At 38.3% G+C, this 19,627-nt stretch overlaps 2 protein-coding genes across 2 annotated transcripts in view; one reads left to right on the forward strand and one right to left on the reverse strand.

Annotated features, from left to right (window-relative positions):
- The window catches only part of LOC150076461 (uncharacterized), a 94,811-nt gene extending 87,892 nt beyond the window's left edge, over positions 1 to 6,919 (reverse strand). The window contains exon 1 of the mRNA XM_090387364.1: positions 6,799 to 6,919. Coding sequence (XP_090243490.1) covers positions 6,799 to 6,919 — 121 coding nt within the window. The remainder of the gene's footprint in view (positions 1 to 6,798) is intronic.
- A 293-nt stretch (positions 6,920 to 7,212) lies between these two features.
- Positions 7,213 to 19,627, forward strand: part of LOC150076462 (protein disulfide-isomerase-like) — a 249,734-nt gene continuing 237,319 nt past the window's right edge. Inside the window, exon 1 of the mRNA XM_090387796.1 lies at positions 7,213 to 7,454. Coding sequence (XP_090243922.1) covers positions 7,304 to 7,454 — 151 coding nt within the window. The 5' untranslated portion in view covers positions 7,213 to 7,303. The remainder of the gene's footprint in view (positions 7,455 to 19,627) is intronic.

A 19,627-nucleotide genomic window follows, 5' to 3' on the forward strand; every position in this document is an offset into this window, starting at 1 on the left:
CGCTCTCTTTCAAAACAGTCCGAACACGTGCCGCCACCCGTCAACATCCATTTACTGTCCAACTTCAAACCCACAGAACCAACTTTTCATCTTCCTCATTTATTCATTCAACTGCCATTTTCCTTCATACATATTTCCTGAAAATTACAATCTACAGAAGTTCAAGTCCAATGTCAACAAATATCTTCTTTCGTCTTCTCAACCTCCAACCCAAGCACGGTACTAAGTACTATAGGTTCTAATACCTCTCGTGTTTGGGGTTCACATAAAAAAAAAAAAAAAAAAAAAAAAAGCTACCTGTGCAGTAGTATTAAAGGGGGCTTCTGCACAGATAGACCACGAAATTGCCAAACTCATCAATTCTGAGTTAGATGCATTCTTTCTAACAGTTAATTCTATGTATCTGCATTCGAAAACCCATCTATTTATATACGTAAATTATACCTATAAGCAAAAAAAAAAAAAAAAAAATTGGAGAAACATCCTTCCTCTTTCAAGTCCAGCAACAGCCTGAGAAAAAATACAAATTCCAAGGGTATCAATTCTTATCAAGGAAACTTCTGGCAAATTATTTAATGCAAATAACATAAAATATCTGATCAAATGATGATAACACTGACACACTCCTAGGCAATGGTTGTTTGGAAATTAAATGTGCTGTAAAGAAACAAATTTTAGAGATTTGTAAAAACTAAATTAAAAGATAGATCTGTAAATAAATAAACACACATATAAAAGAAATCTTAAACGTGTTATGTACATAAAAAACAGGCTTAGTTATGACGTAGTCGCTCCTGTTCGTTCCTCCTTACCAATCTTGTTGCCCTACTGTGAACTCACTCAAGCAACTCTACATCCTTCCTAAAATGAGGCCTCTAGACCTGTATGCAGTACTCAAGGCGTGGCCTGAACACTGTCTTATACAAAGAGATAATCAAATCCTTTACCCTTCTAGCAAAATTACTGTACATCACTGATAATACCCCATGAGCTGCTCTAGCAGCCTGTCTTCACTGCTTAGAAAACTTCATATCTGACTGCACAATTACTCCCAGGTCTTTTTCATTTCCTACCACCTTAAGTGTAGTACCACACAGTTGGTATGTTTCTCTGAGTTACTTCTACCCGTATGCAGTACTTTGCATTTGTCAATGTTAAACTTCAGTTGCCACTTCTCAGCCCATCTGCAGTAGCACACTGCCATTACTGTCATTAACAACCATGCCAAACTTTGTATCACATGCAAATTTGCACTTTAAGCTTGATATACCTTCATCAATATCATTGATATATATACAAAACAACAGTGAGCCCAATACCGAACTTGGGGAAACTCCACTAATAACATTAGTCCACAAAGAGCAGCATCCACTGATTACCACTCTCTGTCTTCTTCCACTCAACCACACTTTTAACCATTGTAGTAACTTGCCCTTAATACCATACTGCTCCTATTTGTACAGTAGTTTTCCATGCACAACAGTATCAAAACCTTTCCTGAAATCCAAGTAAATGATATCAAAATTATTTTTTGCATCCAGTTCCTTTATAACCAAATCATAGTATCCAATAAAATTTTTCAGACAAGTCTTTCCCTTAACAAACCCATGATGTGTCTGAATTATTACTGCAGTCTTGTTTAGATTATCCTGCAATGTTTCCATAACCAGTGACTCCATTATTTTCCCTGGAACACAAGTCAAACAAACAGGTCTGTAATTATTTAGTTTCCACGGACTGGAGATTTGCACATCTCCAGTCCGTGGAAACTTCCCCTGAATCCAAGGATGCTCTCATAATTATGGCTAAGGGTTTGCTTACTTCCTTTGCTGCCTCCTTCAATATAACTGGATACATCCCATCCACCCCGGGTGCCTTTCTTAGGTTTAACTTCAACAATTTCTCCTCCACTTTGCTCACAGATATTACAAAATCATTAAGCTCCGTTAGTTTAATAAGCTTCTGTCCTTGACTTTCCTAAAGAATTCCTCATGTGTGAATGTAAAATACCCATTCAGTTTGTTTGCTAGCTGAGCAGGATCATCAGTCAAACCATCAATATCATGTAGACCAATCTGATTCATCCCCTTTGATTTTAAATAAATAAAAAGGTCCTTTCTGTTTTTCTTAGCATCCTTTGCCAAAGATTTCATGTAATCTGCCTTCCCTTGCCTAAGCTCCTTTGCAACTTGATTACAGACTAGCTTATATCTACCATAGGCTTCTGTGTCGCCTAATAATTTATATGTCTCCCACACATTTTTCTTCTCTGCCACGAGCCTCGTTAGTTCACCTGACATCCATTTAGGCCTAAACCTTGAATAGTTTCTTAATCGGTATGAAAAGCCTAATAGCTTCCACGATTAATTCCTTGAATGCTTCCCATTTAGAATTTGCTGTTGGTAACATCATCAGTCCCACTGTATAGAATTTAAAAACTGTCTGAGGCCACTGTAGTCACCTTTACAAAAGTAAAAATTATTTCCTTTACCCCTGATTGTAATGATATCTGGTAATGGTAATATATCCCCCAACGGAAGCGAATCGGGTTAAGTTAATCCCACATCAGTACAGTGATCACTGCCACCTAGCAGTTCCTTTATTATGCAAATTCTTAATGCACAAATAATCATTGCTGATGACCAGATCAAGAGTATTACTCTCCCTTGTTGCCTCTTGAACATGCTGCTGTAGAAAACAATCACCCAATAAATCCACAAAAGTCTTGCTAGCTTGCAAGTGACCAACCCACAAATTCCAGTCAATATCTTGGGAAGTTAAAATCCTCCATTATAATACAATCTGATTTACTGGCCCACTCTATTTCTCTGTGCAATTGTTTGTAGTTCTCATTAGACCTATTAACATTAATCATTTATTTTTACTTTTCCTTTATAGTTTCATTCCATCTAATTGGCTTTATAATATAGCCTTAACATTAATAATTTATTTTTACTTTTCCTTTGTAGTTCATTCTATCTAATTGGCTTTATAATATAGCCTTTAATTTCTTATACAAGGGGCATTCAAAAAATAAGTTACACCTATCGCCATCTCTTGGTGTAACTGCACAACAAATGTGGCACCTGCGCAGAATGGAATTCATATCGTGCGGCACCTGGTAGGTGAGTTTTATTGACGTAGCAGTAACAGTTGTATAGGAGCAAGTGTTCATAATGGTACGTCAGCTAGAATGTTACTTGAAATTCGAGGTATGCGGAACTGTACGATTTTTGTGGGCGAAACGTCTGAATTGTTCCAAGATTCGTCGTGAAATAATGGCTGTGTATGGGGAAAATGCAATGTCATGTCCAGCCATAGTGAAGTGGTGTCAGCAGTTTGAACGTGGTCACACAGAATTGACAAATTCTGATCGAAAAGGAAGGCCATCAACGTCGACCACTGCAGATGTGATGCAGGTTGATGTAATGATTCACAATAATCGATGACTGACAGTCACAGAAATGGCAAAGGAGTTGGATATTTCAATAGGCAGTGTTCCTACCATCATTTGTGAACATCTTGACTATCACAAATTGTGTGCATGATGGGTTCCTTGTTCAGTGACAGACAAACACAAAGGTCAACGTTTTTTGTCTTCTCTAGCTTTCCTTAAACGTTATTCTGTGGAAGGCCATGACTTCTTACACTACATCACCACTGGCGATGAAATGTGGATGCATCCCAGAAATGAAGAGAATGTCTATGGAATGGAGACACACAACATAGCCTGTGCAGAAGAAATTCAAAGTTGTACCATCAGCAGGAAAGGTCATGGCCACTGTGTTTTTTGACTGTGAAGGAGTTGTTTACACGGAATTTACGACAAAAGGAATAACAATTAATGCTGCCTCATACTGCCAAACATTACGGTCTTTGCAAACAGCCATGAAAAACAAGAGGCCTGGCAAGTTAAGCAAAGGTGTTGTTCTCATTCAGGGCAGCACACACAACACGACACTTACTCCAAAATTTTGGATGGAAGGTATGGCAATATCCACCGTACAGTCCCGATCTTTCGCCTTGTGACTATCACATCTTCGGCAAGCTGAAAGAACATCTAGGGGGACAATGATCATCGGGGAATCGAACATTTAGTCACACGTTTCGAGAAGTGTTTACACCAACTCGGTAACTATGTGGAAAAGTAGTGCAAGGTATATGCTTTCTATTGCATAATGTTACATACCTCAATAAATGTCTCTTGGGCTACAATGGTAAAGTGTAACTTATTTTTTGAATTACCCTCGTAATTAAGTATATCACTTAGGTTTTTTGGTCTTCTTTCCCTGTCATTCATTTGTGTTAATACTCCTTTTTTTTCCTATTCTTTTCCTACTAGTTTGGCATCTTGTGCTCTTTACATTTCCATCTGGCAGCTTCTTCTCTAGCTTAATTATTATAACTTTGCTCATACTTTTGTATCCTTTGTTGCTGCTTTGCACAGTTAGGTACATTTGCCATATAGCCTTTACACTATAAGTAAATACTTATATCCCCACTTTTTCCACATTATATGGTAATAGAGGAATGTGATGCAGGAAAGCAAGCGTATGAGTTTATGCAGCATCAGCCAAAAAAAAAATTTCACACAACCATTCTATTTAAAAGTTTGTCCAGATCCTCCTAGAACTTATTTAAGCTATCAACTTCCACAACAACAGATGGAAATATGTTCCAGCAATTAGCCACCAGCTGGCAAAAGGCACATTTCCACACATCTATTCTACAACTGACTTTCCTCAAATTTGAAATTATGCCCCCTAGGTTCATAATCTAAGTAAGCAGAAGAATCACATCAGAATTCAGCGTGCTCAACCCATTCAAGGCCTTATACACCTCAATCAGATCACATTACAGGTGCCTATTCCCCAGCAGCTGCAATTTGCAGAACCTTTCTTGGTAAGAGGACTCCTTCATTCCCCTCACCAATCTTGTTGCTGTTCTCTGTACATGCTCAAGCAACTCTACATCCTTCTTAAAATTAGACCTCCATACCTATACACAGTACTCAAGGCATGGCCTAACCATTTCCTTATATACAGGGATAAAAACCTACTTTTCCATGCAGCAAAATTCCTGTATATCATTGACAATATCCACTGTCAATGGGTATTGTCAGAGTGGAGACAGGCTGCTCTGGCAGCCTGTCTCCACTGCTCAGAAAGCTTCATATCTCACTGCACAATCACTCTCAGGTCTTTTTCATTTTCTACCACACTAAGTGTAGTACCACATATTTGGTACTTTCCTCTGGGGTTACTTGTACCCACATGCAGTACTTTGCATTTGTCAATGTTAAACTACAGTTGCCACTTCTCAGTCCACTGCCCAAATTTTCTAGATCCTGTTGCAGCACACTGCCATTAACAACCCTGCCAACCATTGTTTCATATGCAAACTTTGGCACTAAGCCTAATATACCTTCATCAATATCATTGATAAATATACAGAACAACAGTAGGCCCAACACCGAATCCTGTGGGACACCACTAATAATATTAGTCCACGAAGAGCAGCGTCCATTGATTACCACTCTCTGTCCTCTCACACTCAACACCCTTTTATCCATTGTGGCAACTTACCTTTAATACCATACTGCTCCAATTTTTACAGTAATGCACAACAGTGTCAAAAGCTTTCCTGAAATCAAAGTATATGATATCAAAATTATGCATCTAGTTCCTTTGTAACCACATCATAATATCCAATCAAATTTGTCAGCCAAGACTTTCCCTTAACAAATCCATGCTGTATCTGAATTATTGCTGCGGTCTTGTAATGCATCTTTAACCACTGACTCCATTATTTTACTAGGAACAGAAGTTAAACTAACTGGTTTGTAATTACTCGTGTCACCCTTAGATCCCCATTGTGAACTGGGTGTACATTTGTACATCTCCACTCTGTGGGAACTTCCCCTGAATCCAAGGATGCTCTCATAATTATGGCCAAGGATTTGCTTTGTTCTTTTGCCACCTCATTTAATATAACTGGATAGATCCCATCCACCCCAGGTGCTTTTCTTATGTTTAACTTCAACAATTTTTCTTCCCATTTGCTCTCAGTTATTACAAAATCATTAAGCAACCTGTTACAGCTTGATAAACTTCTAGCATTTTCCTCCCTTAATTAGTAAATCATGTGTGAATGTATATGCAAAATGCTCATTCAGTTTATCAGCTATCTGAGCAGGATCAACAGTCACACCATTGATATCAAATGGACCAATCTGATTCATCCCCTTCCTTTTAGAGTTTATATAAGTAGAGGTCCTTGCTGTTTTTCTTAGCATCGTTTGCAAAAGATTTCTAGTAATCTGCCTTCGCTTGCCTAATCTCCTTTGTGACTTGATCAGAGACTAGCTTATATCTGCCAATGGCTTATGTGTAGCTTAACAATTTATATGCATCCCATGTATTTTTCTTCTCTGCTCCAAGTCTCATTAGTTCATCTGACATCCATTTAGGTCTAAAATTTGAACAATATTTCTTAGTTGGTATGAAAAGTCTAGTAGCTTTCACGATTAATTCCTTGAATGCTTACCACTTATTATGACTTAAAAATCTATACTTATATATATATATATACACACACACACACACACGGAAAGTTGTAACAGGTGCATTTACAGAATTCTACCAGAAATAAATTCAGTTACGGTAACTTTTATATAATTCGCGTAAAAGTGTAACAACTTTAAAAAAAACTTTTTCTTTTCAACCCTCCCACCGGGGGTATCTTGTAAGTATATAATGTACAAATGCGTTTATCGTGTTGTTCGTAGTTACCATTTACCTTTCATTTCATTTTTCAGATGAAATACTTCTTTTAATTCTAAGGAAGGAAGTTTCTCTACGATATCAGTATTTTCAGAAAAAATATGAATATCGGAAAGTATCATTTCATTAGTTAACATCTTGTTCTTTTAGGTTAAAAACAACACTAACTACATAATTTTAATTTATAACTAAACTTGATCACCAGTAGGGTTACTAATTAAACTATAGCCATTATTTATAACAATGTGTATTAGCATAATAAAATGTTTATCTGTGAGAGAACAACAGACGCTTTCGTGAATTAGGCAAACATCCACCATCAGTACCAAAATCTTCAGGCTTTATTGACCAATCGTTAGTCTACACGATAAGTATCGTGTGTACGCATGCGTTCGGGTGATTGCTTATCCATGTCACAGACGTTTATGTTCCCAACCATCCGTTCATGCTATATTTTAAAAATTATTTTACAAAGCTCGTGTTCACCATTTTATTTAGTGAGAATCTGCAACTTCCCAATAATGGATAGTATACTTTTCATAATTCTTTTCCCTAGTTTAATTTTACTGAGCGCAACAGAAGATATTATAAGAGAAGACAGTGTTATGGTATTAACTAAAGATAATTTTGATGCTGCTGTTCAAGAGAATAACTATGTTCTCGTTGAATTTTGTAAGTAATGAAAAACTACAAGATATTTTTGTCAGAGCAGAGTCGTTAAAACTTCACATTAGCACTGAATGATTATTCATTCAACAGGATATGTATATTTTTTTAATGCCAGAAGAAACCGCTTTATGAAATATAAGATGTTTTTCATTTGCCGTAGTAGCTGCATTGGTGAACTAATAAAATATCTTTAGTTGATAATCTCAGTTAACTGGAAGAGTGAAGGGGGGGAAAAATAATTAATACACAGTTTGTGATTCTGTGAGGTTTTTAATTTATCCCCCCCCCATATGTTGAGATATTAAGGCAGGATTCCAACAAAAATCTCGTACGGTAACTCGAATGCAGATTGTCACACAACACTAAGCAGATTGTCAACGTGACAGACTGGGTTGATGTGAGGCAACTGCACTACGCGAGCAGGTGAATTTATTTTACCTCTTAAAGAGTTTTCGTCCACTCAGCATAATTCGTTTTGTTAACGTACACCAAATGAGACGCTATTTGGGTGTATTTGGTACTGTACTTCCAGATTTTTTTTTTATTTTTGTTTAAATAGCGAAGTTATAAATTTTTAGGTAAAATGCGATGCAAAGTTTGAAAAGGAAGTTGGTTATTGTAATCACAGCATGCAGTTTCGACAAGAGTTTTTTTTTTTTCTTTTGGTTAAAAAATTGGAAATTAAAGTACTATATATATATATATTTTTTTTTTTTTTTTTTTTTTTTAAGAATTAAGGGTAATGGTGCAATCTGATAAGTTCTTTCGGTAATCCTGCACTTCAGTAGTGCAGAGAGATTGTCAGGTCAACAAATGTTATGTACAACAGTGGTTCCCAAACTACTGAGATTTACGGACCCATTCAAAAATCAAAAAAAGTTTTGCGGACTCCTATATATAACAATGCATGTATGTTATATATGTCCAAATTATATAAGTTACCGTAATGCAAGTACCTCATCGTTTGAAAATTGATGTAACCATTCTCCAACCGTACCTCCAGCTTATATGAAAAATATGCAAAGTTACATAAAAATATATCAATTCTATTGTAACATTTTATTTTTATATAATAGTAACACTTAATAATTTTTTATGTATATATCTTACAATTTAACACTAGTATATTTGGATTTTATATATATATATATATATATATATATATATATATATAATCGACCACCATTTTGCAGACCCCCTGGAACTAGTCTGTGGACCCCAGTTTGGGAAGTGCTGATGTACAAGAATTTTACATAACAAGAACAAAGAGGTCATTGATGATGAAAATATTTTTAAACAGAGTGCTGAATAAACTTTATTAAAATAATGAAAACAATAAAATAGAATGGCTTGATATAAATTAATTATACATTAAATTTCTGGTACCACTGACATAAAGCTGATGTTGATTGCATTGTTTTTTGCTGATACTGTATAAGCTTGCTTTCTTGCATCATATACCTCCACTAATGCTAAGTTTGATATCTACTCAGCTTACTCAAGTAGAGCTAGATATCAAGCTGATTTGGAGTTCTCTATATGAGAATTAGATCAAATGTTATTGATCACAATAAAGATTAATGCATCACATAGTAGGAACAATGGACCACTTCCCAATGCTATCATTTTATTCTCAGAATGCATTCTACGTTACCATCTGTTCAATGCTGCTCCCGGTTTTTTTTCTTTCCATCCCCATCCACTGTTTTTCCTTCCTTGTATCCATTGGCATCTGTGTCCCTTCATCACATAGTTTGCCATATAATTATTAGAGGGTATAGGTATGAGGTATGAGGTATTGAGGGTCTAGCGGCTCCTGGGATTTCTCCCATTTCCGCGAATGTTCTATGTATCGGTGACAGTACCCTGTCAAAGCCAGAGATTTAGAAGTGTGTGGGTCATGAGTAGTGTTATATGTTGTGCCCATTGTTTCTCCGGCTTATTGGCCGCCAGGCCCCTAATGGGACCAGACGTTGCCCATACCTCGCCACGTGGAGGCTAGCCGGGTGTTACCATTGAGTCAATTGTACTCTGGCAGGTCCTGCCACTTACTTTCCTGGGATTTTAGTGGCTAGGACCTAAAATAAAATTGGAACGACCGCGGTTGATTTTAAATCACTTACATTAAAGCACTAATATGGGGTTTGACGCTGAAAGCCTGTTTCTAAAGTGCCTAAAAGGTTGGGCGAAAATTTTTGGTGTATTTTAAATTTGGACGTGTAGGGCTATACGCTGTGCAAGAAAAAGTGCTGGGAGGGGAGAGTGAAGGCTGGGGGGTGAAATAGGAAGAAGAGGGTCGATAGGGTAGGTGACCCCCAATTTTTCAGTGAGGCATGCCCATGCCCCACCAGAGGGAAGAAATGGTGTGGCAGGGAAGAGAGGCGACAGCAAGCCGTCACCTCCCTCCCCTGCCGGGAGTGGGAGTAAAAGAATTGCACTGCACAAGAGAGTGCAGAGCATAGAGCCAATATGGCTCCGTTGAGGCAGCAACTTGGAGTTTCTCTATCTTCGTTGGTCTTCTCTGTCATTGATAGCCATATTTTTCCTCAGCTAGGAACACTGGTCAGGTCCATTGTTGGTCTGTTAGCTATGGCTGTGGTTCTCTTCATCATGGAAAGTCCGCAGCTCCATGGGGTTATTCTTGCGATCGCTGGTTTTAGATGATTAGTAGTAAGCAGGTTCCTGGGCGAGGTTCTCCTTGAGTCATCTCCACGCGTGTTCTGTGTCTCCTTTTTTTTTTTTTTTTTTTTTTTTAGAGGGTGTGGAAAGATGAGGTAGGGTCTTTTTTTTTTTTTCATCCTGTTTTTTTTTTTTTTCTAATGCTGTATAAGCATGCTTTGTTTTCATTTGCCATTAGTAATATTAATAATTATTGTGGTCATTACAAATTCTTGGTTGACAAAGAGCACAGCCAGTACCCTTGGTATTTCCATAGGCACTATCTTTTGATTTGTCTTTTCTTTTATTTATTTTATCCGATTTTAATTATGTACATATACATTTAACTACTTTATTTTGTGATATTTTTTTTTTTTTTTTTAATATTATTCTAATTGTTTTATTCAAAATATTTGGTGATTACAGCATTTTTATTCAGTGAGTATTATTTTATTCTGGTAGTATTATATGAACATTGGTGTGAGACCAGAAGGCAGATCTGCTTTCAGTAATGCATAAAATTGCATTATAGAAAACAATGCCCTCATATGAACTTAATTGAAATGTTTCTAACAATAACAATCCCACATTGAGAACATTGGATTGACCAAGATTTAAATGTCCCCTTATGCGAGTTGTCCTAGCAAGGGGAAAGATGCCATCAGCATTGAATTTACTCAATCCATTCAAAGCTTTAAACATCTCAATCAAATACCCTTGTAGGAGCCTAGTTTCTGGATTTCTAGAATTGAAACCTTTCTTGGTAAGAGCACGCTTTTGTTACCCTTACTAATCTCATTGCTTTTCTCTGCACCCATTCCGAAAAATCCACATCCTTCCTAAAATGAAGATTCCAGATCTGTAGTGCATACTCAAGTTGTGGCTTAGCCACTGCCGTATGCAATGGGATAATCGCCTCCTTATCACTGCTGACAAAAAACCCCATGTGCTGTCCTAGCACATGTGCTGCTTGTAGAACTTTTTGTGACTGAAAAATTACCCCTAGATCTTTTTCTTTATCCACTACTTGCAGTATTATAACAGTGTTTTTCTGCTACCCATATGCAGTACCTTGCATTTGTCAATATTAAACTTCATTTGTCATTTCTCAGCCCCTCTGCCTAATTTGTCTATATTTTGGTGCAGTAGCATGCTCTGATTACTGTGATTATCCACACTTCCAACCGTAGAATCAACTGCAAGCTTAGCCGTTAAGTTGATATGCCTTAATAAATATTGAAAACAATGGGCTTAGCACTAAACCCTGAGGGGATTTCACTAATACCATTAGTTAAAGAACAGTGCTGATTGATAACCACTTATGTGTTCTTCCACTCAACCATCCCTTTTTCCATAGCTGTAACTTGCCCCTGTGTCACACTGCTACATCAAAGTACCGTATTTCCCCATGTATGATAAGACGCACCCTTTTTCGAAAAATTTGGGGTCTAAAAACTGGGTACGTCTTATACAGTGGTTGTAGATTTTTTACTTGCATTTCGCGCTTGTCTTTGCACTCATTGTTTCGCACTTGTTACCGGTATATTAGGTTACATTTTGCCACATTCTCTCCAGAAATGGCTCAGAAACGATTTTCGTACAGTGCTGAATTCAAATTAAAAGTGATCCAGTTTGCAAAAGTGAATGGAAATCGTGCTGCTGAGCGTAAGTTTGGTCCTCCTCCAACTGAGAAAACAATCGGAGACTGGCGGGAAGAAGAAGAAACCCTACTGAAAACGCCACGGCAGAAGAAGGCCATGAGAGGCAAGTCAGCAAAATGGCCTGATTTAGAGAGGGAATTGACGATATGGATTGAAGAGCAAAGGGCAATTGGAATTCCTGTGTCCACAAAGATGGTTCAGCATGAGGCAAGAAGAATTGCTGATGAAAAAGAAGTTACTGATTTCAAAGGAGGACACAATTGGTGCTTCAGGTTCACGAAACGGAATGGACTAAGCATGCGTATACGCACCAGACTTGCCTGAAAGCTATGAGCAGAAGGTCCTTGAATTTCATCGTTTTGTCATTCAATGTTGGAAGACATCAGTTTGAGTTGGGACAGATTACAAATATGGACGAAGTCCCCCTTCAATTTGATGTCCCAAGTAACAGAACTGTTGATACGAAAGGGGTGAAAACTAACTGTGAAGACAAGTGGACATGAAAAGAGCCATTATACAGTTGTTCTAGCTTGTTGTGTCGATGGAACTAAGCTGCCTCCTATGATGATTTTCAAACACAAACCAATACCAAAAGAAGACATTCCTCGAGGAGTGATTGTCCATGTTTATGACAAGGGTTGGATGGATCAGGATGGGATGAAGATTTGGTTTGAGAAAGTTTGGAGCAGGAGACCAGGTGCTCTTACTCAAACCTGCCCTATTGGTGCTTGATCAATTCAGGGCACACATAACAAAAAACACAAAGAATATTGCTGCAGAGCAAAAAACAAAACTTTCCATCATACCTGGAGGCTTGACATCCCAGCTCCAACCACTTGATGTCAGCATTAACAAACCCTTCAAAGTGCCATGAGAGACGAATGGAACCTATGGATGAAGTCTTCTGGGGACAATTTGACACCAGCAGGAAGAGTGAAGAAACCAACTATAGGAGAAGTTTGTACCTGGGTGAAAATATCCTGGGACAATATCAAGATTGAGATCATTGTCAAGTCATCTAAGAAATGTGGCATTTCAAATGCCGTAGATGTAACTGAAGATGAGGCAATATATGAAGACAGTGATTCGTCATCAGACACAGATGAGGACAAGCTAATGGATGGGAGTTTAGACTGATGAGGAGTTGTATGAATTTTATGATGAATAAAACTTGAGTTCCATAACTTTTTGTAATATTATTTTTTTTTTTTTCAAATTTCGGGCCCCAAAATTAAGGTGCGTCTTATACATGGGTAAATACGGTATATTATGTCAAAACTATATTTTGCATCCAGTTTCTTTATTGATGTCAGTATTTAATCAGATTGGAGGGATACTACAAGAGTATCCCTCAACAAATGGGTTCCGTGATTGCCATATAACTGCATTCTCCTGAAATAGTACTGCATTACTGTATTTCTTTGATCAAGGACTTCATTATTTTCCCTGGAAGATAAGAAGTCAAGCTTACGTATCTGTAATTACTTCACCCTTTGATCTCCCATTGTGAATTAGGGACAGATTTGCACATCTCCAATCAAAAAGGACCTCCATGAATCCATGCATGTTCTCATAATTATGGCTAAGCGTTTGCTTATCTCCTTTGCTGCCTCTCATAATATAATTGAATAGATATCATTCATCCCAGATAATTTTTTTTGTTTAGCTTCAAAAATTGAAAGTATAGGAGGTAGTACATGTTGAGCACCTTGTCAATCAATTTGGCCCTGGAGGAAATGTCCAAGGCTCATGGGGTATAATTTTTCTCAGAGTGGTCTGTGCTTGTCAACAGGGTAGAGCGTTTTTACAGGGATGGCATACCCTTAAATAGAAATGGTGCAAGAATATTTACTGATGCTGTTGAGGCAGTGAAAGGCATTTTAGAAAAATGTTAGCTTTGTGGGGAGATACGCCTGATTAATTTTTATGCATCCCATGCATTTTTCTTCTCTGCCATGAATCCCATTAGTTCATCTGACATCCTTTTAGACCTAAAATATGAACAATATTTATTAATTGGTATGAAAAGCCTAGAAACGTAGGAGACCGGCGGAATTACTTAACAAGTACAGGTCACTGTTGAAAAAAAGCCGTGAATTAGGGTTGAATTTGAAAGTGATGGAGACACGATAGGAGGGAGTATATGATGAGAGCCCTGTAGATCAATTCGGCTCTGGAAGGATTGTGCAAGGCTCAAGGGGTAGAATTTTTTTTCGGCCTGGTCTGTACTTGTTAACAGGAGAGACTGCTTCTACAGGGATGGGATACACTTAAATAGGAAGGGTGCAAGAATGTTTGATCATATCGAGGCAGTGTTAGGTGGGTCGGAAAACTACTAGATTGGGGGGATACAAGGACTAATAGATTAACAGTAGCCACTGGCAGAGGTGAAAGTGATACTTGCACTGCTTCTATTGGAATGAGCCGCAGCCTGGAAAATAAGATGCGGGATAGTTCAGAGACTGCTGGGAATCATTGGCGTACATATAAACACATAGGTTGTTAGGGTAGCTAAGAAAAAGAACAGGTGCATGTATACTTGCATGTACACCAATGCTAGGAGTTTAGTAAATAAATTTGATGAATTTGAGGTATTGCTCAAAACATCAAAGGCAGATATTGTGGGGATTTCAGAGACGTGGTATCACACAGATATAAGGAATGCAGAACTGGAATTTGAGGAGTACAATATCTATAGAAAGGATAGACAGGGTAGGAAAGGGGGAAGGATTTTGATATTAGTTAAGAAATACATAAAATCCAAGGAAGTGAAGCCACTTGACATTGCTGGACAGTGCAGTGTCGAGTCAGTTTGGTGTGACATTAGCATTAGTAGAGGCATATGATGCAAGAAAGCAAGCTTATTCAGCATCAGCCAAAAAAAAAAAAAAAAAAAAAACCACTCCCATTTCACCCCTCCGTTCGCTCGAAATACCTGTCCAGTTGAGCCTTAAATTTGTTTAGGCTATCAACTTCAACAACAAGTGATGGAAATTTGCCTTTGGCCAGCGGGTGGTTGGTTCCACCAACCAACCACCCGCTGGCCAAAGGCAAATTTCCGCACATCTATCCGACATCCGTCCTTCATCAATTTGAATTTATGCTCTCTGAGCTGATTATTCTGAGCAAGATGAAGAATCCCATTGGCATTGAGCATGCTCAAACCATTCAAAGCCTTATACTCCTCTATTACATCACCTCGCCGGTGCCTAGCCTCCAGACTCTGTAATTTGCAAAACTTAAGCCTTTCTTCATAAGAGCAACCCTTTGTTCCATTCACTAATCTTGTTGCCCTTCTCTGTACCCGTTCCAGCAGCTCTACATCCTTCTTGAAATGAGGCCTCCAGACCTGTATACAGTACTCAAGATGTGGTCTAACCATTGCCTTATACAAGGGAATAATCACCTCCTTATCCCTGCTAGAAAAATTCCTGTATATCATTGACAAGACACCATGAGCTACTCTTGCAGCTCGTCTGCACTGCTCAGAGAACTTCATATCTGCCTGCACAATTTACCTCAGGTCCTTTTCATTCTCCACCACTGTCAGTGTAGTACCGCAGAGTTGATACGTTGCTCTGGGGTTACTGTTTCCCATATGTAGTACTTTACATTTGTCAATGTGTTAAACTTCATTTGCCACCTCTCAGCCCATCTGTTCAACCTTTCCAGATCCTGTTACAGCAGCATAGCGTCAGTGGTGTCCTTAACAACCCTGCCAACCTTTGTATCATCTGCAAACTTGGACATTAAACTTGATATCCCATCATCAGTATCATTCATAAACACCGAAAACAACAACGGACCCAACACTGAACCCTGAGGAACTCCGCTAATAACATTAGGCCACGTTGAGCAGTATCCATTGATTACCACTCTCTGTCTTCTGCCACTCAACCATCCCCTTATCCATAGCAGCAATTTGCCTCCAATGCCACACTGCTCCAATTTGTGCAGCAGTCTTCTCTGTGTAACAGTATCAAAAGCCTTTCTAAGATCCAAATATATAATATCAAAGTTATTCCCTGCATCCAGTTCTTTTGTGACTACATCATAGTATCCAATCAAATTGGTCAGGCAAGACCTGCCCTTGACAAAACCATGCTGCGTCTGAGTTATAACTGAATTCTTGTCTAGATGATCCTGCAGTGCTTCTTTAACCAGTGCCTCCATTAATTTACCTGGAACAGAAGTTAAACTAACAGGTCTATAATTACTTGTGTCAGCCTTTGATCGTCCTTTGTGAATTGGGGTTACATTTGCACATCTCCAGTCTATGGGTACCTCCCCTGAGTCCAAAGAAGCTCTCATAATTATGGCTAGGGGTTGGCTTACTTCCTTTAGGAGATCAAAATTGAGAGTAGGAGTGTGCTATAGGCCTAATGACTCTGATGAGTATAATAAGAAACTGTACGGGGAAATAGTGGGCCAGTAAATCAGAGAGTCTTATAATGGGGGATTTTAATTTCTCAGATATTGACTGGAATTTGTTGGTTGGTCACTCACACACTAGCAAGGCTTTTGTGGATTTATTGGATGACTGTTTTCTATATCAGCATGTTCGGGAGGCAACTAGAGGGAGTAATACTCTTGATTTGATTATCAGTAGTGATTCTTCATGCATTAAGAATCTGCAGGTAAATTAACCACTAGGTGGCAGTGCTCACAGTGTGCTGAAGTGGGATTTACTCAAAGAGGTAACTACCATTAGGGGTAAAGGGAAGGGTTATTGCTTTCGTAAAGCCGACTATGGTGGACTGAGACTGTATTTAAATTCTATGCAGTGGGACCAACTGATGATGTTACCAACAGCAAATTCAAAATGGGAAGCATTCAAAGAACTTATCTTGGAAGCTACTAGGCTTTACGTACCAACTAAGAAATATTGTTCAAGGTTTAGGCCTAAGTGGATGTCAGATGAACTAATGGCAGAGAAGAAAAATGCATGGGATACATACAAATTAACACGTGACACAGAAGCCTATGATAGATACAAGTTGATCTGTAACCAAGTTACAAAGGAGGTTAGGCAGGCGAAGGCAGATTAGAGAAATCTTTGGCAAGGGATGCAAAGAAAAACAGCAAAGAGTTCTTTACTTATGTAAACTCTAGAATGAAGGGGATGAATCAGATTGGTCCACTTGATATCGATGGGTCAACTGTTGATGATCCTGCTCAGGTAGCTAACAAACTGAATGAATATTTTGCATCGACATTCACACATGAAGAGTTATTCAGCGAGGGGAATGCCAGAGGTGTATTCAACTCTGGCAGTAAGCTAGAGAATCTTGTAATAACTGAGAGTAAAGTGGAGGAGAAATTGTTGAAGGTAAATACAAGAAAGGCACCTGGGGTGGATGGGATCTATCCAGTTATATTAAAGGAGGCAGCAAAGGAAGTAAGCAAACCCTTAGCCATAATATGAGAGCTTTCTTGGACTCAGGGGAAGTACCCACGGACTTGAGATGTGCAAATGTGACCCCAATTCACAAAGGAGGATCAAAGGGCAACACAAGTAATTATAGACCTGTTAGTTTAACTTCTGTTCCTGGAAAATTAATGGAGGCACTGGTTAAAGAAGCACTGCAGGATCATCTAGACAAGACTTCAGTTATAGCTCAGACAAACTACGGTTTTCTTAAGGCGAAGTCTTGCCTGACCAATTTGATTGAATACTATGATGCAGTCACAAAAGAATTGGATGCGGGGAATAACTTTGATATTATATACTTGGATCTTAGAAAGGCTTTTGATACTGTTGCACATGGAAGACTGCTGCACAAATTGGAGCAGTGTGGCATTGGAGGCAAATTGCTGCTATGGATAAAGGGGTTGTTGAGTGGGAGAAGACAGAGAGTGGTAATCAATGGACACTGCTCATTGTGGACTAATGTTATTAGTGGAGTCCCTCAGGGTTTAGTATTGGGTCCATTATTGTTTTCTGTATTTATAAATGATATTGATGATGGTATATCAAGCTTAATGTCCAAGTTTGCAGACGATACGAAGGTAGCAGGGTTGTCAAGGACACTATTGACACTATGCTATTGCAACAGGATCTGGAGAGGTTGAGCAGATGGGCTGAGAGGTGGCAAATGAAGTTTAACATTGACAAATGTAAAGTACTACAAAAAATGGAAACAGCAACCCCAGAGCAATGTATCAACTCTGTTGTACTACATTGACAGTGGTAGAGAATGAAAGGGACCTGGTTGTGCAGGCAGATAGATATGAAGTTTTCTGAGCAGTACAAACAAGCTGCAAGAGTAGCTCATGGTGTATTGTCAGTGATATATAGGAATTTTTCTTGCATGGATAAGGAGGTGATTATTCCCTTGTATAAGGCAATGGTCAGACCACACCTAGAGTACTGTATACAGGTCTGGAGGCCTCATTTCAAGAAGGATGTGGAGATGCTGGAACGAGTACAGAGAAGGGCAACAAGATTAGTGAATGGAACAATGGAGTGCTCTTATGAAGAAAGATTTAAGTTTTGCAAATTACAGTGTCTGGAGACTAGGCACTGGCGAGGTGATCTGATAGAGGTGTATAAAGCCTTGAATGGTTTGAGCATGCTCAATGCCGATGGGATTCTTCCTCTTGCTCAGAATAATCACCTGAGAGGGCATAAATTCAAATTGAGAAAAGTCAGATGTAGGATAGACGTGAGCAAATTTGCCTTTAGCCAGCGGGTGGTTGGTTGCTGGAATAGATTTCCATCCCTTGTCGTGGAAGTTGATAGCCTAAATAAGTTTAAGGCTCAGCTGGACAGGTATTTCGAACGAATAGAGGAGTGAAGTGGAAGTGGTTATTTTTTATTTATTTTAATTTTTTTATATTTTATTTTATTTTATGTTTTTTGGGCTGATGCTGCATAAGCTTGCTTTCTTGCATCAAATGCCTCTACTAATGCTAAATGCTAATTTACTGTAACTTCCAAGATTAATTCTTTGAATGCCCAAATTCCCACTTAGAATTTGCTATTGGTGACATCATCAGTGGGTCCACCGTACAGAATTTAAAAACTGTCTGAGACTGCTGTAGTCATCTTTACAGAAGAAAAATCCTTCTCTTTGCCCCGGATGGTAATTATATCTTTAAGTTAATCCCACATCAGTACACTGTGATCACTGCCACCTAGTGGTTCCTTTATCTGCAAATTCTTTATATACAAATAATCACTGCTGATAACCAGATCAATAATATTACCCTCTCTTGTTTGCTCTTGAGCATGCTGCTGCAGAAAAGAATCATCCAATAAATCCACAAAATTCATGTTGTATTTTAACTTCTCAGATATTGACTGGAACTTCTGTGTTGGTCACTCGCACACTAGCAAGAGTTTTGGAGATTTATTGGATTGTTTTCTACAGCAGCATGTTCAAAAGGCAACCAGAGGGAGTAATTTTCTTGATCTGATTATCAGCAGTGATTATTCGTGCCTTGAGAATTTCCATGTAGAGGAAGTAGGTTTGCAGTGATCACAATGTACTGATGTGAGATTTACTTAAAGAAGTAACTACCATCAGGGGTAAAGAGACAGGTTTTGCTTTCGTAAAGGTTACTACAGTGGTCTTGGACAGTTTTTAAATTCTATACAGTTAAACCTTTACAGTGGGACCAATTGATGATATTACCAACAGCAAATTGTAAAGGGGATGCATTTAAGGAATTAATTTTGGAAGCTACTAACATTTTACATACCAACTAAGAAATACTATTCAAGGTTTTAATCTAAATAGATATCAGCTGAATTGTGAGACTCATGGCAGAGAAGAAAAATGCATGGAATGCATATAGATTATCAGGCAACAGAGAATCCTTTGGTAGGTATAAGCTAGTCTCTAATCAAGTAAC

Source organism: Mastigoproctus giganteus, chromosome 13, assembly GCF_048544385.1.
Source record: "Mastigoproctus giganteus isolate SK-2022 chromosome 13, ASM4854438v1, whole genome shotgun sequence".
NCBI lineage: Eukaryota > Metazoa > Arthropoda > Arachnida > Uropygi > Thelyphonidae > Mastigoproctus > Mastigoproctus giganteus.